The sequence below is a fragment of the Orbicella faveolata genome, unplaced genomic scaffold, assembly GCF_042242905.1.
Source record: "Orbicella faveolata isolate gen_17 unplaced genomic scaffold, um_ofav_v1 contig_48, whole genome shotgun sequence".
NCBI classification, from domain to species: domain Eukaryota; kingdom Metazoa; phylum Cnidaria; class Anthozoa; order Scleractinia; family Merulinidae; genus Orbicella; species Orbicella faveolata.
Window position 1 is genome coordinate 11,233,287 of NW_028301578.1, and position 17,679 is coordinate 11,250,965.

The following is a 17,679-nucleotide window of genomic DNA, read 5'->3' on the forward strand; positions in this document are numbered from 1 at the left end:
ACGTCATTCAGTGCTGAAACGACGGAACCTCTGAAAACTTCTGAGAATACCTGCAAATAAAGTTGCTGTAGTAGTATAGTAGACTGCTAACATTTATTCGCGACCCTCTGAGTCATGCAGATGTCCTTACAGGCAGAAATGATACAGTAGTAACCCGCGTGTAAGAAGCCAGTGCTTCACGAACCCTGCTGACAGAAATTTTGCCATTTTGATATCCAAAAATATGACAGGACCTGTTTAGCCAAGCAAGAACAAGCAGGTTACATGGGTTACAGTTAAATTATGAACGCTTGTTATAGAGACAACACCACATCTACATTCTGTAATCGGTTGTGTTAGACTTTTCATAATACAGTTGTGAATAAATACTCTTTATTATCCAACTGCAGCGAATACCGTCCAAATAACAGTACAAATATACAGCGATATTGTACAGTTATTTGTACAGTTATTTGTACAGTTATTTGTACAGTTATTTGTACAGTTATTTGTACAGTTATTTGTACAGTTATTTGTACAGTTATTTGTACAGTTATTTGTACAGTTATTTGTACAGTTATTTGTACAGTAGAAAACCTGTTTGCCGTACAGGTCGGCGCGTGCACGCAAAATTGTCACATTCTCCCCCTTTCATAAATAAATTTATTGACTACAGCAGTTGGATAATAAATCTCTTATTAGATGTTTTGGTGTGTAGTATCGCTGTATATTTTTATTCGTTGTTTGTATTTTGGCTCGTCAAAATACGGCACAACTCGTAAAAATATACCGCGATACAGCACACCAAAACATCTCATAAGATACATGCAGTTAAGGACCAAACCCAAGTTTATTTATTCTTCTGGTAATTTACAACTATATCTCCTTCACAGAAATTAAGAAACTAATTAAGAACCTACTTGGCTGAATCGCCAATAACTACCCCAAAATACGAGAACCTATTTTGCCAGACTATAAACAAAAGCCCTCTGAGAGGACATGTGGTTACTGGATAGTCAATAACCACAATTAATGGAACAAAAAAGAGTTGCAGACTTTGAGTTTCATTGAAAAATATTTGTTTACAAATTTAAATGCTTGACACGTATACTCGATGAGAGGAGAAGAAGGCCAGGAAGGGAACGGCAGTGGACGCGGGAAACTTTGATTCGCTAGTCCCGTCTTGTCGCCAAACACAAAGTGTTTTTTTATTTTTTTTCTTTCAGTTTCGTATCGGACGGCGACATCAATTACTTGAGCTACATAAGAGCTTTTCACAAAAGCAATGACATCCTTGAGAGATAGTAGAAGTTTTATCCTTTTAAGCTTAAACGATGGTGAACTGACGACGCTGAAATTATCTTTATATGAGCTTATATGAAGCAAACATTCCTGATCTGTCAGTATTTTAATAATAGAGAATCCAGAAAGTCCGTATGAAGAGATCTTATCGACTGTTATCGACTTGGTTCAGATGGCTTTTTGCCAGCAGAGCGTTTTATAATCCTGTCGAAGAATCCTGACTTAGTAGAATATTTCAGTTTCCATTTGTTATTGGAACAAGTATTTATAATGAAACAAACATTACATCTAATTCCGGGTGGTACGAGAAATGAAATAAACATCAATTTGAGAAAGTGCATTTATTTGCTCGATGAATGCTTTCAAGGCACGTAACAATCGTATTTCCAATCAAAACCTTTCGGAAACCGCTCAAAATCTTACAAGATTCTTCGAGAAAAACACTTTGACACAATCGGTGAAAGCTGTGCCTGGTTATACGAGAAAGAAAGGTAGAAACTGAGAAAACATTGCAGTTACTCACCTGATTATCCAAACAATTTCACGTCATGTGGTAAGAGCGTGGGAAAACGAGTCTGCAATGTCCTTCGGGCGGTCAGGGGCTAGGGATCGTAGTCATTCGTAATGCTCCGTAACGCTACGTTTCTGCTAGCAAATGTTTTTTTTTTTTTTCACTCCAATAGTGATATCAAATAAAACGAAACCAATTTTAAACAGTAAAGGTAGTTATTTTTATTAAAACTCGCGTTTTAAAGGTGAAAAAAGGTCAAAAAAGGTGAAAATCGATCAAAAGAACCTGAGCAAATCTCGAGGTGTTTTCGGCCTCGCTTCGTGAGATCCGAAAAGTCACGGACTATCTTACTAACGTACATGATGACATATATTGGTGACTGGCTAGAAGCCAGTAACCACAAAAATAAGTTCTTACACGCGGGATTTTACTGTAATCATTTTCCGAGGGTCTGTATGGGGTGTTGGAAAACCAGTTATCAGTTATCAGTTAATATTTTAGCCCATTTATCAGCTATCTGTAATTTTTGCGGATCTCAGGTCTCTCTCTGCCAGGTAGAAAGCGAGTCATTTGTCAGCTGACAGTTAAAAGTTTTACCAATTCCCACGTATCAGTCAAACCTCATCCAGTCCCTCATTCTCATCACCAGAGGATCAGACAGACACTCAATTTCACCCTGGTCTTGGATCTCCATGGCACAAATACCATAGCAGCATTTTGGTTCGCATTTTCCATTACTTGTCTAACAAGGACCTTTTCGCTGCTTGGGAATTAGGTTCCACGGTGAGCGAGAGGTGCCCTGCTTCTAACCGAGATCTTTATTTATATCAGGTGGATCAGAACTTCGCTCAGCAACAAGTAATTTTATTGTGTTCTTGACTCGATCATGCGTTACAGACAGAACTCAAAGATTTTAATAACAGACTACTTGTCATATATGTGTCGCAGCCAAAAGCATTTGAACAACTCAACCTCGTTTAAGTAAGCCTACATTATTGAAGAAATTTCAAGCGTCGCATCTTTACAACTTAAACTCTAAGGGCTTGGTTCTAACAGCAGGTTACAGATAATGGGAAACACCTATACGATTGACAAACACCTTAACAATTGTCTCTGCGATCACAAAATGGAGATTATTTCTAATCAGAGAAAAATCTACGTTTTACTAGTAAATGTCCCGTAACAATTGCCCCCAGGTACGACTCAAAGCAAACTGGACTGGGAGCCAATGACGTCTTCCTCGAAGAAGTCGACTGAAGATGCATTTAGATTGGTGCTCGGTGAACAGCGGAAGTTCACAATGTCCTGCAAATACCTTAAGAATAAAATCAGTTTCTGTACAGTTAAACAAGCGTGAAAATACGTGAAAATTGAAGAACACGAAAACGAAGAAAAAGAAGAGGAAGAAGAGGAAGAAGAAGAAGAAGAAGAACAACAACAACATTAACAATGTCAAAGCATCAAGAACATAATTAACTATGAAGCCAATGTCTTCTTCAATGTAGAATATGCATTTTTTAAAACTCCAACTAAAAATCCGGGATCTTTAAGGACAGAAAATTTCTTGATATCAAAACTGACGACAGCTGAAAGTGACACTTCAACGACACTTTACGAGGAAGAAATTTGATACTCTGCAAAACCAGAAAAACAACAGAGTCAATACATTGATACAAAGCTTGTCATAAACAGAACATACCTGTTGCTATAGAGTAAGGAAATATACACTCTGCAAAACCAGAAAAGTAATTAACAACAGTCAATCCATCGACACAAATCTAGTCATAAACAGAAGGTACCTGTTGTTATAGAGTAAGGAAATATACACTCTGCAAAACCAAGGAAAATACAAGAGTCAATCCATCGACACAAAGCTTGTCATAAAGGTATCTGTTGTTATAGAGTAAGCAAATATACACTCTGCAAAACCAGAAAAATAACAAGAGAGTCAATACATTGGCAAAGCTAGTTATACAAAGGAGAAACCAGTTTTATCAGTTTCAGCGATTTGTATTCTTTACATTAGAGACGCATCAATCCGTCCATATGGATTATGCGTGTGCTGTTTTATGCATCTAGGAAGAACTAAGCATCTGTTCGAGTTGCACAATAAAAGAAGATAATTGGCCTTAACGTCGAATTATCTGTCCTTTGGCTGACGTCAGTGCTGCAGACACGTAATAACACCCGGACTCATAATACGTCTGGTATCTGTCTTTGACATGCAGACGGATTATCCGCCGAATTCAAGACGCATTAATGGTACAAATAGTACAACTAGTACGTGTTAACGTGTAATCGGTCTAATGTCTGTCATTATACTGAGACGCATTAACATACCGTGCGGGCTAAAACTCTGGCGCAAGTCCGTTAACACGGAATGTGTCTCAAGTATAAAAATTGACAACAAAGAGCCAACTACAGTAAACGTATCGCCTCTGGTCCTCATCTCGAAGTACGCAAGCTGCGAAATAGAGATCCATTGACAATATTATTTAAAGCGGAGATCACGTGTACATCGATTTAATATCTCTCAATGATCTTATATCGCTTGATCTATGCATCTGTAGAATGCATAACATCAACCGCGTAGCCTCAGATTCTATGATTTAAGATCGAATTTTGCGATCTTGCAATCGAGATGGCTGTTTGGCGATGTTGTATCCACTGATTAATGATTCAAGATCGCCAAACAACATGAGATGAATTGTTTTGTGCATTTAGCATCGAGTTGACACTGAGATCTCACAAGTAGAAATAATCAAATGTCGAAACGAAGACATTACCGACTAATCCAAAACATAAAGTGAATAGCAGAGTTTTTAAGATAATACAACGAGAAAAATTCGATTACAGATGCAGGTTAAAACAGTGCGATACTATGAAGTCGAACAAATGCCGAGTAACGGCATTGATTTGATTCGAAAATGTTTAAAAAGGTCAGTTTTAAAAGCGTGTATTGATTTGAGCCTAAGCCTAATTTAATAGTTGCCTTAAGAAAGGCCTAAAATTAATCAACAAGAATACCATTCTTTTCGGATTATATCTAATAATTACGTTATGAGCTCGAGGTTTTTATGACCGGACGCTTATTATTTTAGTATAAATCTACTAGTCGTTCAAAACTTTATCTAAATCCTCTTGACAGACACTTCGAAAACACAAAGAAGCGGCCGCCAGTTTGTTAACAACTTAGGCTACTCACTATCTACCAAACAATTAGATTATGAGCTCGAGATTTCTATCCCGTCATCGTTGAAGAGGGCGAAGCCCGAGTCAACTATTACGTATAGAAATTGAGAGCGAATAATCTAATTGTTTAGTATAAATCTACTCGTCGTTCAAAACTTTATCTAAATTCTCTTTACGGACACTTCGAAAACGCCAAGAAGCGGCTGCCAGTTTGTTAACAAGCGCGCACTGCTACGCTACTCACTATCTTCAACAGAATAGATAGTGAGTAGCGCCGTAGCCAATCAGAGAGCGTCATTCGTGGTAAACGTCAGTAGATTTATACTAAAGCCAAATAGATAGTGAATAGCGTAGCCATTAAGAGAACGACATTCGTGATAGAACGCTAGTAAATTTATACTAAAATCTGATGGTAGCCTTATGTCGGGATTTGATATTTCTAAGTACATTCTCGAACGATTTACTTATGACTGCCGTAGTTGTAGTTGACCAAAAATGTTGTTTCTACACCAATCCGAAGGCAGCCGCAAATAAACAATAACCAATCAGATTCGGGGAAGCACGGGAAAATATGTAACAGGAGAAAACATGAATGTTAACGCGGTAACGAATGCTCTCAAACACGTAACCCTGAGAAACGCAAGAAAACATGTTGCCCGTGCCGCGATCTAGCACGCGAGAAAACTCGCGTGTTAAGGATTGCTTGAGAAAGAGAAAAACTTGGCCCTGATTGGTCAAGCAGGCTGCATTAGTGTCATTCAAATACAAAACTACAAGTAGACAAAAACACTAATTTTAAATTTGCAAGCATTGGAAGGTCGCTTGTTTTTCCAAAAATCTCTAATGATATATGCATTACGTTTACGACCTGCTGGTTTCAATGTTGAACCATTTGTATGAATACCTTCGCAGACAACGTCAGTTGCACTCCAAGTTCCATTTTCTGTACAGCTTCTAACCATTGAACCTTTCGCTTCAAATCCTTCATTACAAGAAAACCTACATACGGTTTTGTATAACATCTTTGTTGTATTGCATCCTAATAGCTCGCCATTAGACGGCGGTGACAACCTCGGGCACGTGACAGCTAAATGGAGAATAAATAGAGAAAAAAAATTTGATAGTAATCTATTTGATAAGTGAAGTTACTTTAACCTCCCTTGTACTTACGCTGGCAAGAAAACTCTCCTCCACTCCAAAGTCCATTCTGCTGGCATCTTCGTTCGTTAGAACCAATGGCTTTATAGCCGTCAAAACATGAGAATCTACAGATAGTGTCGTGTGGATACGCTGATGAATTCCCAGTGCAACCATATCGCAGGCTATTGGGCGTTGAGGGCAGCGCATGGCAAGTCACGACTGAAGAAAAAAAATAGACAAGAATTAAAATGAGCCAACTGACCCTTTGCAACAAGTGGTCACGTGGTAGAGAATCCGCAATGCTGACTGGCAAAACCGATACGAGGGTCCAACATGGCTTTGGTGGGATGCAGAATGGAAGTAAAAAGGAACACGGGATGCGGGATGCCAGAAATTCCAATGGCAGGATGCGAGATAAAAATATTTCGACAAGAGCGGGATTTGCTCATTTTGACAGGCGTGACGCGTTTTAAAATTGACGGTGCGATAAAAGACAGCAAATCGCAGGTTAAAGACGTTATGCGGAGAACTGCAACTCTAACCAGGCCGGATCGGGATAAACATTATATTGAGTGGAGCGGGATGGCAGGTATGATCAGCAAAACATAGTGGCGGAATACAGTAGTAGAAAACTTTTATAACCTGTGATACGACAGTTCACAGAATAAAACTATTTCATTCTATCAGTCAAACTTGATGCTTCTTTGTTGTTTCTCCAGTACGTAGCTTGCTAGGTTTTGTACCATGTGACCGTATTTGTAAAAGATTCATTGCTTTGCACTTTGTTAACTGATGAAACAAGGCGTGCGCTTTGCGACTATCGAAGTTACAGTAAAGTTATTGAGTTAAAGCCAAGAAAATTAGCCGAGATTGACTGATGTTTATAACAATTAGGTAATCCTCAAGAAGCAATTAAACCTTACAGGTGCTGCTTATTTTGCGGATAGAAGATCATCATCACCATCGTTCCTCATTGCCCCATGGGACGGATAAGGCCTTAGAATAAAAGATAATAGCGCAGAGCTTGGGTGTTACCCTTTAAGCATCCACAAAAAAACATCAATCTTCAGTTACTGGCAAAGATTGAAGCATTCCTGTAACAATGTTTTATTACGTGAAGCATTTCAATGGGCAACAAAATATACACCTTTCTTCGACATACAGCAGAAAGAAGAAATCAATAACAAGTGTAAAGTAAAAGAACCAGCAACCCAGCCGCACATCAAGAATGCATTATTAGTTATAATGAAAACACTCAGGAATCAATATTTACAAAAAAGGCTGGAAACCCGGAATAGGTCATCAACAAGTTCAAAAGAGAAATTTATAGAAAAGGAAGTTAAAAATAATTATCAATTTGAAAACTACTTGACAGGGGGAAGTCTTATGCAAAGTGGTTTTCGATAATTACCTTTTCTCCAAAAGAATGCAATTAATTAATTTAGCCATGAATTTAAAATGTCCAGCAACAGTAAAAACGTGTTGCCTGAACAAATTTAAATCTTTACTGTAACTTGATGTTTTAACTGCTGACTGAAACCATTGAAAACATCCTGAGAAACTTACCTGCGATTCTGTTACCGCAATACCGAGTGTAGCAGTAACGCGGCCTCGGTAACTCGTACACGAAATACGCACCACAGTTCTTTACTCTGATATTGTCATGCCAAACACAGCAGGAGTTTAACAAGCTATTATGATAACAGACTCTACGAGTGACCACACCTTCGGCGACTGTCGGGTGTGTGCCATTAAGCCAACCTGGGTAGTGAGTACCGCAGTGATTTTCGGGAACACATTTGTCCGCCATCTGATCTCCGGCAGCTCCTTGGAAACGATACCAACCTGGTACCAGGTCATCCCTATCGCATCTATAATTGCTGTTGATCACTATGTGTCCTTGAGCGCGATCTGCCTCACTCAGGACTGTGTAATTTTTACATCCATCCACTGTAAGTAAGGACACATCAGTTGTGTACAGTAACGACAAACTGCATTTCTTGACTAAGTAGTTGTGGCAAATAACAAAACGGAGTGAGTAACGAGTGATAAATGTACGGCACGCAGGAAAGTTTAAGAAAATATTCTGATGAATTAGAATGGTGATTAACTGCTGGAGGAGTAACTTTCGGTGAACTAGCTTTCCATGCACAGGGGGGGGGGGGGGGAAGGGGGGGTGTAGATCTATAAATAATTGTAGTCAGACAAACCGGAGATGAACGTCGAACTGATGGGCCACCATGTTTGAAGGCAGACTTTCTCGAATCTCCAAAGCAAACACACTAAATTAGAGTGATTTGAATTTAACCCAACTTTATAGTCATTCAGAGTCAGTGTGCTTTTAGGTGCCTTCTAAGAAGAAAAAAATGAACTTCAAAAACATACTTGGCTTTTGCAAATGAAGATGTTTTCACACTCGGCTTTTGTTTTTTTGTTTCACTTGAACGACAAAGAAACGCATAACACTTTTTTTACAAGAAAGTTAAGTTTTACGCCAAATGTTCACGACAACCGCCTTTTGTGGTTGAGAGAGTACACTTATGAAAAATGGTTTTCGACAATCACCTTTTCTCGAAAAGAATACACTTAATTTAACCATTAATTTAAGGTTACACAATACCTTGAGAGTGCTACTTTTGTCTCAGTTTTCTTTTCAAGCAAAACTAAAAGGCCGCTGTAAAATCTAACATTCCCAGAAAATGAGAGTAAAACTTTATAACGCGCTTGAGGTATTTAGACAAAAAGTTTTTTTAGTAACAGTTAGGTGTCATATATAATCCTCATAGCGCCTAGACAACTTTTGCGCGAAACTGCTTCCTCCGGCAGCTCTTATTACAAGGGCCTTATTAGCATTATTTTGTAACACGCTATTTCTCAGTTGTGTTCTCGAATTAATTCGTTCTTCTTTGCTATCTATCACTCCTTATTGAGGTCATGAAACGTGCTAAAAAAAGGAAGAGAAAAGCCCTTGGACAGCGAAAAAATCGAAGCCAGGGGCCCGTTTCTCGAAAGCCCCGGAAACTTTTCGGGCCCGGAAAGCCATAGCAAAATCTCGAACCTTACGATTACAGAGCTGTTTTATTTACATATTCTTAATATGAACAGAGGTTCTGTTCATACAAGAAGTTTCAAGCGTATACTATTCTCCGTTTTTAGATACAGATGAACTAAAAATGGCTTTACGGGCCCGAAAAGTTTCCGGGGCTTTCGAGAAACGCGTCCCAGGACCGGAGACAAAAACGGAATTTCTGGAAGACAAGAAGGTAACCTTGACCAATAGCGGTAAGGGATCGTGCATACTCGTACCACGCTTATTCCTCTTGGTTTTCCCTAGTTCTCATGAGCGGTGAAGACGTCTCTATAAATGCACGCTCAGTGAAGTTCAACAAGAAAAACGTGACTATTAGACCATTCTTGCCTTAGGATTCCCGCGAAAATCATTTCACTTGCCGTGAACGTTAGGGGTGCCATGATTTCATTGGCTGGCGGCATATTCTGTTGACATACATCCGAGTAAAGGCGTGACATGTTTACCACTCTTTAACGGCGATAACTTGCAATAGTTTTTCGCGAGAGTACTATCTCTTTAAATGAATTAATAGGGTATGTAGAGTTGGTAGATTGTCACGAAATTTGGCCAGAACATTTCCTTAACATCGAAGAACAAAAGTGTGTCGAGGATTCTTCTTTTTATATGGAACATTTCTCTTGTGGCAGGCGCGAACGTAGCAGGGTCGGAAATTATTCGATACTGTAAATCACCGGTCTATAAAAAGATGACCAATAAGAATACAGGAAAACCCCGACATGCTTTGAGAGATTGATGCTTTCTGATTAACACTGCGTTTGATACCAGATTAATTCGGCCGAATAACAGTCGGTCGTTTTCCATTTTCCATCTTCTTTCTTCTCCACAAAGGCACGGCCAAAATAGTAGGTATTTTTCCCGAAATTTACAGTTTATAGCCTTTCTATTGACATATAGTTTGTGGTAGTTTCCTTAAAATTAACGCTGATACGAATTTTTTCTGAAGGGCACCGCGAAGGTGTTGTGTAACCTTAACCTGTTCCACAACAGTAAAAAGGTGTTGCCTGAACAAATTTAAATCCTTACTGTAACTTGATGTTTTGGCTGCTGACTGAAATAATTAAAAACATCCTGAGAAACTTACCTGCGATTCCGTTGCCACAATACCGAGCTGAGCATGAACGCGGCTCCAGTAACTCGTATACGAAATACGCACCACAGTTCTTTATTCTGATGTTGTAACGCCAAAAACAGCATTTGTTTGAATAGTGAAAACAGACGTTACGAATGACCACACCTTCTGCGATTGTCGGGTGTGGGTCAGAAAGCCAAACTGGCATATCACTGCCGCAGTGATTCATGGGAACACATTTCTCCGCCATCCGATCTCCCGCAGCTCCTTGGAAACGATACCAACCTGGTACCAGGTCTCGCGCATCGCATCTAAAATTGTTGTTGATCTCCACGTGTCCTTGAGCGCGGTCTGCTTCACTCAGGACTGTATAATTTTTACACCCATCCACTGTAAATGAGGACATATCAGTTGGCTACGGTAACAAGATGAATTACGTTGCTTAACTGAACAGTACTGACAGATAACAAAACCGAGCAAGTCACAAGTGATAGATGTACAGCACGCAGGTAGCAGGAGAGTTAAAAATGGGTGTGGCGATTAAATGCTGGAGGACTATCTTGGGTGAATTAGTAGCTCTCCATCTATGGGGGAGTGGAAATCTATGAATAATTGTAGCCTGAGAAACCTGAGATGAACGTCGGCCTCATGGGCCACCATGTTTGCATGCAGACTTTCTCGAGTCTCGTATGCAAAGTGATTTTCGACAATCACCTTTTTCTCCAAAAGAATACAATTAATTTAACCATCAATTTAACCTGTTCCGCAACAGTAAAAACGTGTTGCCTATTTATTTAAATGAAAAATTGATGTTTTGGCTGCCCACTGAAATAATTAAAAAATCCCGAGAAACTTACCTGCGTTTGCATTACCGCAATACCCAGCATAGCATTGATACGGCCTCGAAAATTGGTACAAGAAATACGCGCCACAGTTCTTTATTCTGACATTGTTATACCGGTAACAGCAGGTGTCTGACGAGGAAAAACAGACTCTACGAGTGACTACACCTTCGGCGATCGTCGGGTGTGCGCCATTGAGCCAACCTGGAATTGCAGTACCGCAGTGACGCATGGGAACACATTTGTCCGCAATGCGATCTCCAGTAGCTCCTTGGAAACGATACCAACCTGTTACCAGGTTCCAATCGCATCTATAGTTGCCGTTGATCACTATTTGTCCTTGGGCGCGGTCTGCTTCACTCAGGTCCGTGTAATTGTTACATCCACCCACTGTAAGTAAGGACACATCAGTTGGCTACAGTAACAACAGCACTGCATTTCTTAACTGAACAGTAGTGAAAAATAACAAACCTGAGTGTGTTACGAGTGACAAATGACAAAAATAATGTACGGCTTTTTTTAAAGTCGACGTGATACTTTGCACAAATGTTAAAATTTCCAGTCAATGTGATATTTGCCGGCTGGGAGTTCCGTAAAGTGAAAAACTGTTACCCGGAGGTCTTAATAATTCTGCATTTTCAAGCCCGAGGTCACAGTGTTTCACTATACGGACCGACCGTAAGCAGGCAAATAACACATTTTTTTTTTTTCCTGCCGTAAATCGGCTTTCGTAACCATTCGTAAAAAAATCTAACGAGGGAACGAGCGAGTAACTCTGATACCAGACAAAGAAAGATCTATTAAAGAACAGATTTATTTCGAACTTCTTTATGTTAGTTGCATCAAGTTCACCAGTTAAGTTCTCCAAAATTGTTTTATCTAGTGTGAAATTTCCTGCAAAGTTTATAGTTGTACTACAAAAAATAATTTCTGTCAGTCGTTGCGACCGCGAATCACTGGAAATCAGACTTTTCTACCGTAAATGGAATAACAGAAAGCGAGGAAATTTGTTAAGTGTATTCCACAGAAATTCTCTTAAATACAGCAACGCTCAGAGAGGTAAACTCGACTGTAATTGACGAATTGTTTGCTTAAAATTTTGCGGCGACAGAAACACAGGATTACGCGCAATTATAGCGTCGAGCTACAAACGGCCAAACAAACTCTCACAACTTCAAAACACTCAGTTGAATTTACTTACTGCGACTTTCCTTGCCATTTAAAAATGAATAGAGATAAACTTACGTTGAGTAATCTCCGATGGAAGAGTGAAAAAGGTAAAAGATTGACGATTACCGACCGCTCCCGCAACAAATCAAATTGTAGGATTTGTTGCCGAACTCCGCCCGCTCACGAGCTGAGAAAAACAATAATTAAAAACGTACTGAATCTGTTCACTCTTCTCTTGAGGTTTTTTTTCCCCGAAATAAAAACAGTGCGCTTTATTTTCTGCGTAATAATGCTCCTTTTCAAATAACATATTTTGTTTAGCCCACAATTTGTTACCTCTCGCTTCTCTACAAATAATAATAACGATAAGTATTATTTTCACTTTTGTCATTTTAATCATTTTGTTTAGAGTATACGGCTGTGGTTTTCTTTTTCTTGTCTTCCAAAAAAATGAATCTGCTTCCGTGTAACATTCTTGAACGGTGCACAAGAAAGTCGAGGATCTACAGAGTTAGAATTTTCCTCCGTTTCTTTGTTAACGTCCAAGTATCAAATCTAGACTGAATTTACCGCAAAACCTCCACCTCCCAGTATTTGGTGATGAAACATGCTTCGAACCGCGCGTACACTCACGAACGATCTCACGATTGTAGTATATTGTGCCGGAAGTAATGTTCATTGGCTATTAGTGGCCGTGTTAATCAATGCCAGTCGGTCAAAGTGAAAATGTCTCAGGCGTAGTTTTTCTAGCGGACTGTAAAGGTGAGCGTAAAAAAACTCGCCTGATCGCAGATTAGGCCATCCCCCTTTTTTTTTTTTTCGTTTATTGTCGAATGCGTTTTCTGATTTTGGGTCGGTCGGTCGGAAAAGGAAAAAAAACAAAAAACAAAAATACAATTAGAAGAGGAGTCTGGAGCTAGGAAGCCCGGTACCTCAGCATAATATCCGTGGAGCCTGGAAACAACAAGGTGTGGTTACAAAGTCAACATCGTGGCAATGGAGGAACGAAAAAGTCGACGTCGTTGTTAAAATCAAACGAGAACAGGAAAAAACTAAAAATCTGTAAGGCAAAAATTGCTTATGTTTCAGATTAAAGTGACAATTGTTTGAAATAATGTGTCATTGCCTTCAATGCCTTCTGCGTAACTTGTTTTTTTTTTTTTTGAAAACGCGAAAATCTGGGTCGGTCAGGCGACGCTAAACGGAGAAAAAAAGGGGGATGGCCTTAATCGGATTGTGAATAAAATTATCCTTTCGTCAAATCTAAATGTACAAATCACAGTTTCCCTTTTTTCGATGGGAACTAGTAGACAGAATTGGGCAACCGAACTCACTGCAGTAGTAACCATTCACTCATAATTGTTACTTACCATTTACAGAAGAGGTTGTTGTTAGTTTCAACGTTGAGGCAGCCTTTGGCTCGACGCTGACTTGTACAGAGGGTAATGCCCTAGACGTAAATGATGCTGTACCCGATGATCCCGGTGTGGCTGCACGGATAGATGCCTGTACCGCAATTGATGATCTTTTAGGCGATCCCACAGTCATTGTTGGGCCGGGCGATACCATAGATGTTACAACACTGGAAAATCCTTCAGTTGTTGTCGTTGCACGGGATACCTCCTCAGCTGATGTTATGGTGACATTTACTACCATGCTGGAGGATAGCGCTTCGAAGTTCTTGCCTAAAAAATGCGCGATTGAAAAAACAAGATTTCTTGCATTAAAAGAATAAATAATCGAAAATGTTATTGACAGGAAAACGCATGAAGCATTTCCGGTATTATCCCTGATGAGGTAAATGGACGACCATGCATTCCAGCACAGAACATTAATCATTTGTCGCGAAAGCATGAAAGCAAAAAGTGCATGGAAAAAATATAAGATATCATAACGCTCGGATTTTCCGCCATAAATACTTAGATTACAGGCAGTCCACCTTATTCCTTTCCTTTCCTTATTCCCCCCCCCCCCCCCCCATCCCCAGAAAAAAAAAATACAATATTCAAATTAAAACGGCAGTTCTCGGCGGCCACGACTACCTGGAATTCTTTTGGTTTGATTCTCATTTTGTAAGAGGCTTTGCTTCCATTATCACGTTGACTAAATAAAAAGATACTCCGAGTAATTTTGTATCAGTGATTCTGATATTAAACAACAAGTCACAAGTGACATCATCAAGAAATATCCAAAATTTGATTCCTTTAATAACACAGAGAAAACAATATTTCTATTTAACAGTGCTGACACTTTTATTTGTAAAAAACTAGGTTACTTTATATATGAAGCACTACAAATAAGAGAACTTTGTAACCCTAGAACTTAAAATGAAGAATCTTGTAACTAACTATGTTTATTTTTCTTTCTTGTTGCTGTTGTAATTTGTTTCGTTTTTGAATTTCTATTTAGCGATTCTGTATTAAGGTAACACCATCTATATGGGAATACCAATAAATTGTTGTTGTTGTTGTTGTTGTTGTTGTTGAATCATCCCAAAGGAACGCATCCTTTGTCTTCTATATTGACGGTGGTTAAATAATGATAAAATGAGCGGCAGCCGCGACATAAGAATCAAACGAAGCTAATAAACAGTACCTTTCAACGCGAGACACCCTCTGCAAACATAATACTTCGAATTGAATTCCAGGGATGCCAAAAGGGAAAGAAGAAGACATTTGAAACAAATAAAGGATGAACAGACCCTTAGTATTACAGGATTAGACATAATCGGAAGTTCAGACACGCGAGGTATTTTGTTATACAGGGAAGAAAGAGAATGGGAAATGTTTGGACAGTGAAAATGCTTGAAATAAATGTTATCAGAAACCGCTCGCGTTGAAATGCCCAAGTTTCTGTTGAAAACATAAAAAAGTATATACTCAACGATGGCCCAAGGTTTTTCCCCAACTCTTCTCTTCTTGGTGAAACTTATACATTTTCTAAACGAGTTAGACGTTGTCACAGCGTCTAGTTGTCTTATAATGCGTTTACATGCGTTTACACTAGGCCGATACCGTGCTCCTCACTAAGCCCCCCACGACTTCGCCGCCAAAACAACAGCATTCGCGCGCGAAATCCCGCTAGCTACGTAGGTCAGTCTGATATCCAGAATAATCAAGGCTATATAAGTGCTATCACACGAAGCTAAAAGCCTCTGAGTCTGAAATCACTTACCAAAACCATGATTATTGTGGATATTACGAAAAACCGAATTCAATAATTGTTCAAGTGAACTTTGAACATTGTGATTAAAAACAATTTAGTCTGAAAGTTGCCTGGAGACTTTATTCGATGCTAAAACTTCCTTGGATATTTGGGTATTTTCGGAGTCAACTTTGTTCAACGTTATATTTATGTTCCGTATTTGAAAGTTGTTTAGCTGCGCTCCACAGATCACAAAATATTATCCGCTGCTCACTCAGCAGATATTAAGACCTCAATGTATCATTATGTCCTCAATTACTTGGAATGACTCCAGAGGTCTTGGAATGACCTTACTTAATTCAAGCCGTCAAAAGGTGTCTGGTAATTTTTTCAATTATTCCTTTTCTCATAAAATTATTCCTTTCCTCAAAGTTAATAATAGTCGGTGAGGAATGGTTATGGAACCCGACAAGTGATAACTTTTTGGTCGCTTTTTTGGCTATGGTTTACTTCCGATTGGGATCCGAACTAACCAACAGAAACGTTTCGGTTCATGAAAACAAAGCATATTATGCACAGTCGTGGACCTTCCAAAATAAATCTTGTCATATTTGTTTGCTCGTTTGCCTGGGCTTTCTAAACATTTCCCTCTATTAACAATGCACTGTCGGAATAGCCATTAGAGAGGCATTGTTGTCGCTGATTCAATTAACACTTGGTCAATCTACGAACCCGAACAGATTTCCGGCTGTTGCCGGCCGGAAATCTTTTCGCAGAAAAGATGTTGTACTGCAATGGGACAGCAGTCCCACAATAAGATTAAAGCGGTTTACAACTATGGTTTGCTATTAAAAAGCAGATGAAATATCCGTAGATTTGAATAAATAACATTATTTCCCCCGTTCCAAGCGACCAAAAATCAGTATCTCTCAGGCATAAATATTCGATTTCGCAAAATGCTAGGAATCACCAATTCGTAAAAGTGCTTGATGAATATTTCCGAGTTTGGCAATATAAGAAGGATTACGAGAGATGAATCTGAAAAATTTAATCCAAAATTCTCACTGGTGCGCCTTTGGCGACCCGACTCTGCCATTCAAAACACTGGAGAAAGGTCCATCCATATCCCGCTTTCATCCCCCATGTTTAGGAAATGTTCTGTCGTTAAACAAAGTGCTGTTCTATCATAGCACTAGGCAGTGTGCAGTCTGTTTCGAAGTCGGGTAGGGGTTATTAGGTGAGACTGCAGAGAGTTCAGGTATGAAAATCAAATTGATATAACATGATACGAACAGGAAGACACATGACATTCCTTCTCGATCTTGGTTAAGAGAACCACCAAATCCAGCTTACCTGAAGGAGATATTGTAGAAGCCATTACGATGTTGTCATAACTGGATAGCTTTAAAATATAAACTGTGCAGAGCAGCACAAAACGAACTCTTCCGTATGCTCCCATCGTTGCTTTGGAATGTTTACTGTGTAATGTAAACTGGGATGAAGCTTGGACACTTAGATCAAGTGTAGGCCTGTGAGAGAAGAATGGGGAGAAGAGGAGGAGAAAGGTATTTTTAGAACGACTGTACCGTGACTTAGGTCATAGAGGTTGACTAAACATCATGCAAGCCACGTCATTCAGTGCTGAAACGACGGTGCATCTGCAAACGTCTGAGAATACCTGCAAATAAAGTTGCTGTAGTAGTATAGTACTCTGCTAACATTCATTCGCGATACTCCCATTCAGATGTCCTTTCAGTGTTTTCAGTTAGAAATCATACAGTGCTAGCCCGCGTGTAAAGAACCAAATGCTTTAAGAATCTGCGGCCAGAAATTTTCCACTATGATTTTAATACCCTAAAATACAAGAACCTGATTAGCCAAGCAAGATCAAGCAGGTTCTTTTATGTGGGTTATAGTTAAATTATGAACTCTTGTTATAGAGACAACACTACATCTACATTTTTTAATCACTTGTGTTATGCTTATTGTACTACCCTTGTAAATAAATTCTATATATTTAAGGACCAAACCCAAGTTTACTATTTTCCTGGTAATTAAAAACTATATCTCGTTCATAGAAAGTAAGACAGAAATAAAGAACTTAATTAGCCTATATTGCTAATAATTTCCCCAAAATAAAACAACCTATTTTGCTAAGGTTCAAAAAACATAGGTCCTTACACGCGGGTTTTTACTGCAATCATTTTCCGAGTGTCTGGATGGGATGCTAGAAAATCAG

General features: G+C 39.1%; 1 protein-coding gene across 1 annotated transcript; it reads right to left on the reverse strand.

Moving 5' to 3' along the window:
• Positions 1-2,635: 2,635 nt before the first annotated feature.
• Positions 2,636-16,971, reverse strand: LOC110042908 (uncharacterized). Its single transcript, XM_089280675.1, has 7 exons — positions 16,794-16,971; positions 13,667-13,981; positions 11,142-11,516; positions 10,297-10,674; positions 7,691-8,074; positions 6,155-6,343; positions 2,636-6,071 (listed from the first exon to the last, which is right to left on the reverse strand). The coding sequence occupies exons 1-7, from the start codon at positions 16,897-16,899 to the stop codon at positions 5,755-5,757; spliced, it is 2,064 nt and encodes a 687-aa protein (XP_089136801.1). The 5' UTR covers positions 16,900-16,971; the 3' UTR covers positions 2,636-5,754.
• Between the last annotated feature and the right edge of the window lie 708 nt (positions 16,972-17,679).

Coding starts and splice junctions, on each gene's coding strand:
- LOC110042908 (XM_089280675.1), bottom strand. CDS start 16,899: ATGGGAGCATACGGAAGAGTTCGTTTTGTGCTGCTCTGCACAGTTTAT. Junction 6,344..7,690: donor TTGCGGTAACAGAATCGCAG/GTAAGTTTCTCA, acceptor TTTTTTCTTCAG/TCGTGACTTGCCATGCGCTG. Junction 6,072..6,154: donor AGGAGAGTTTTCTTGCCAGC/GTAAGTACAAGG, acceptor TTCTCCATTTAG/CTGTCACGTGCCCGAGGTTG.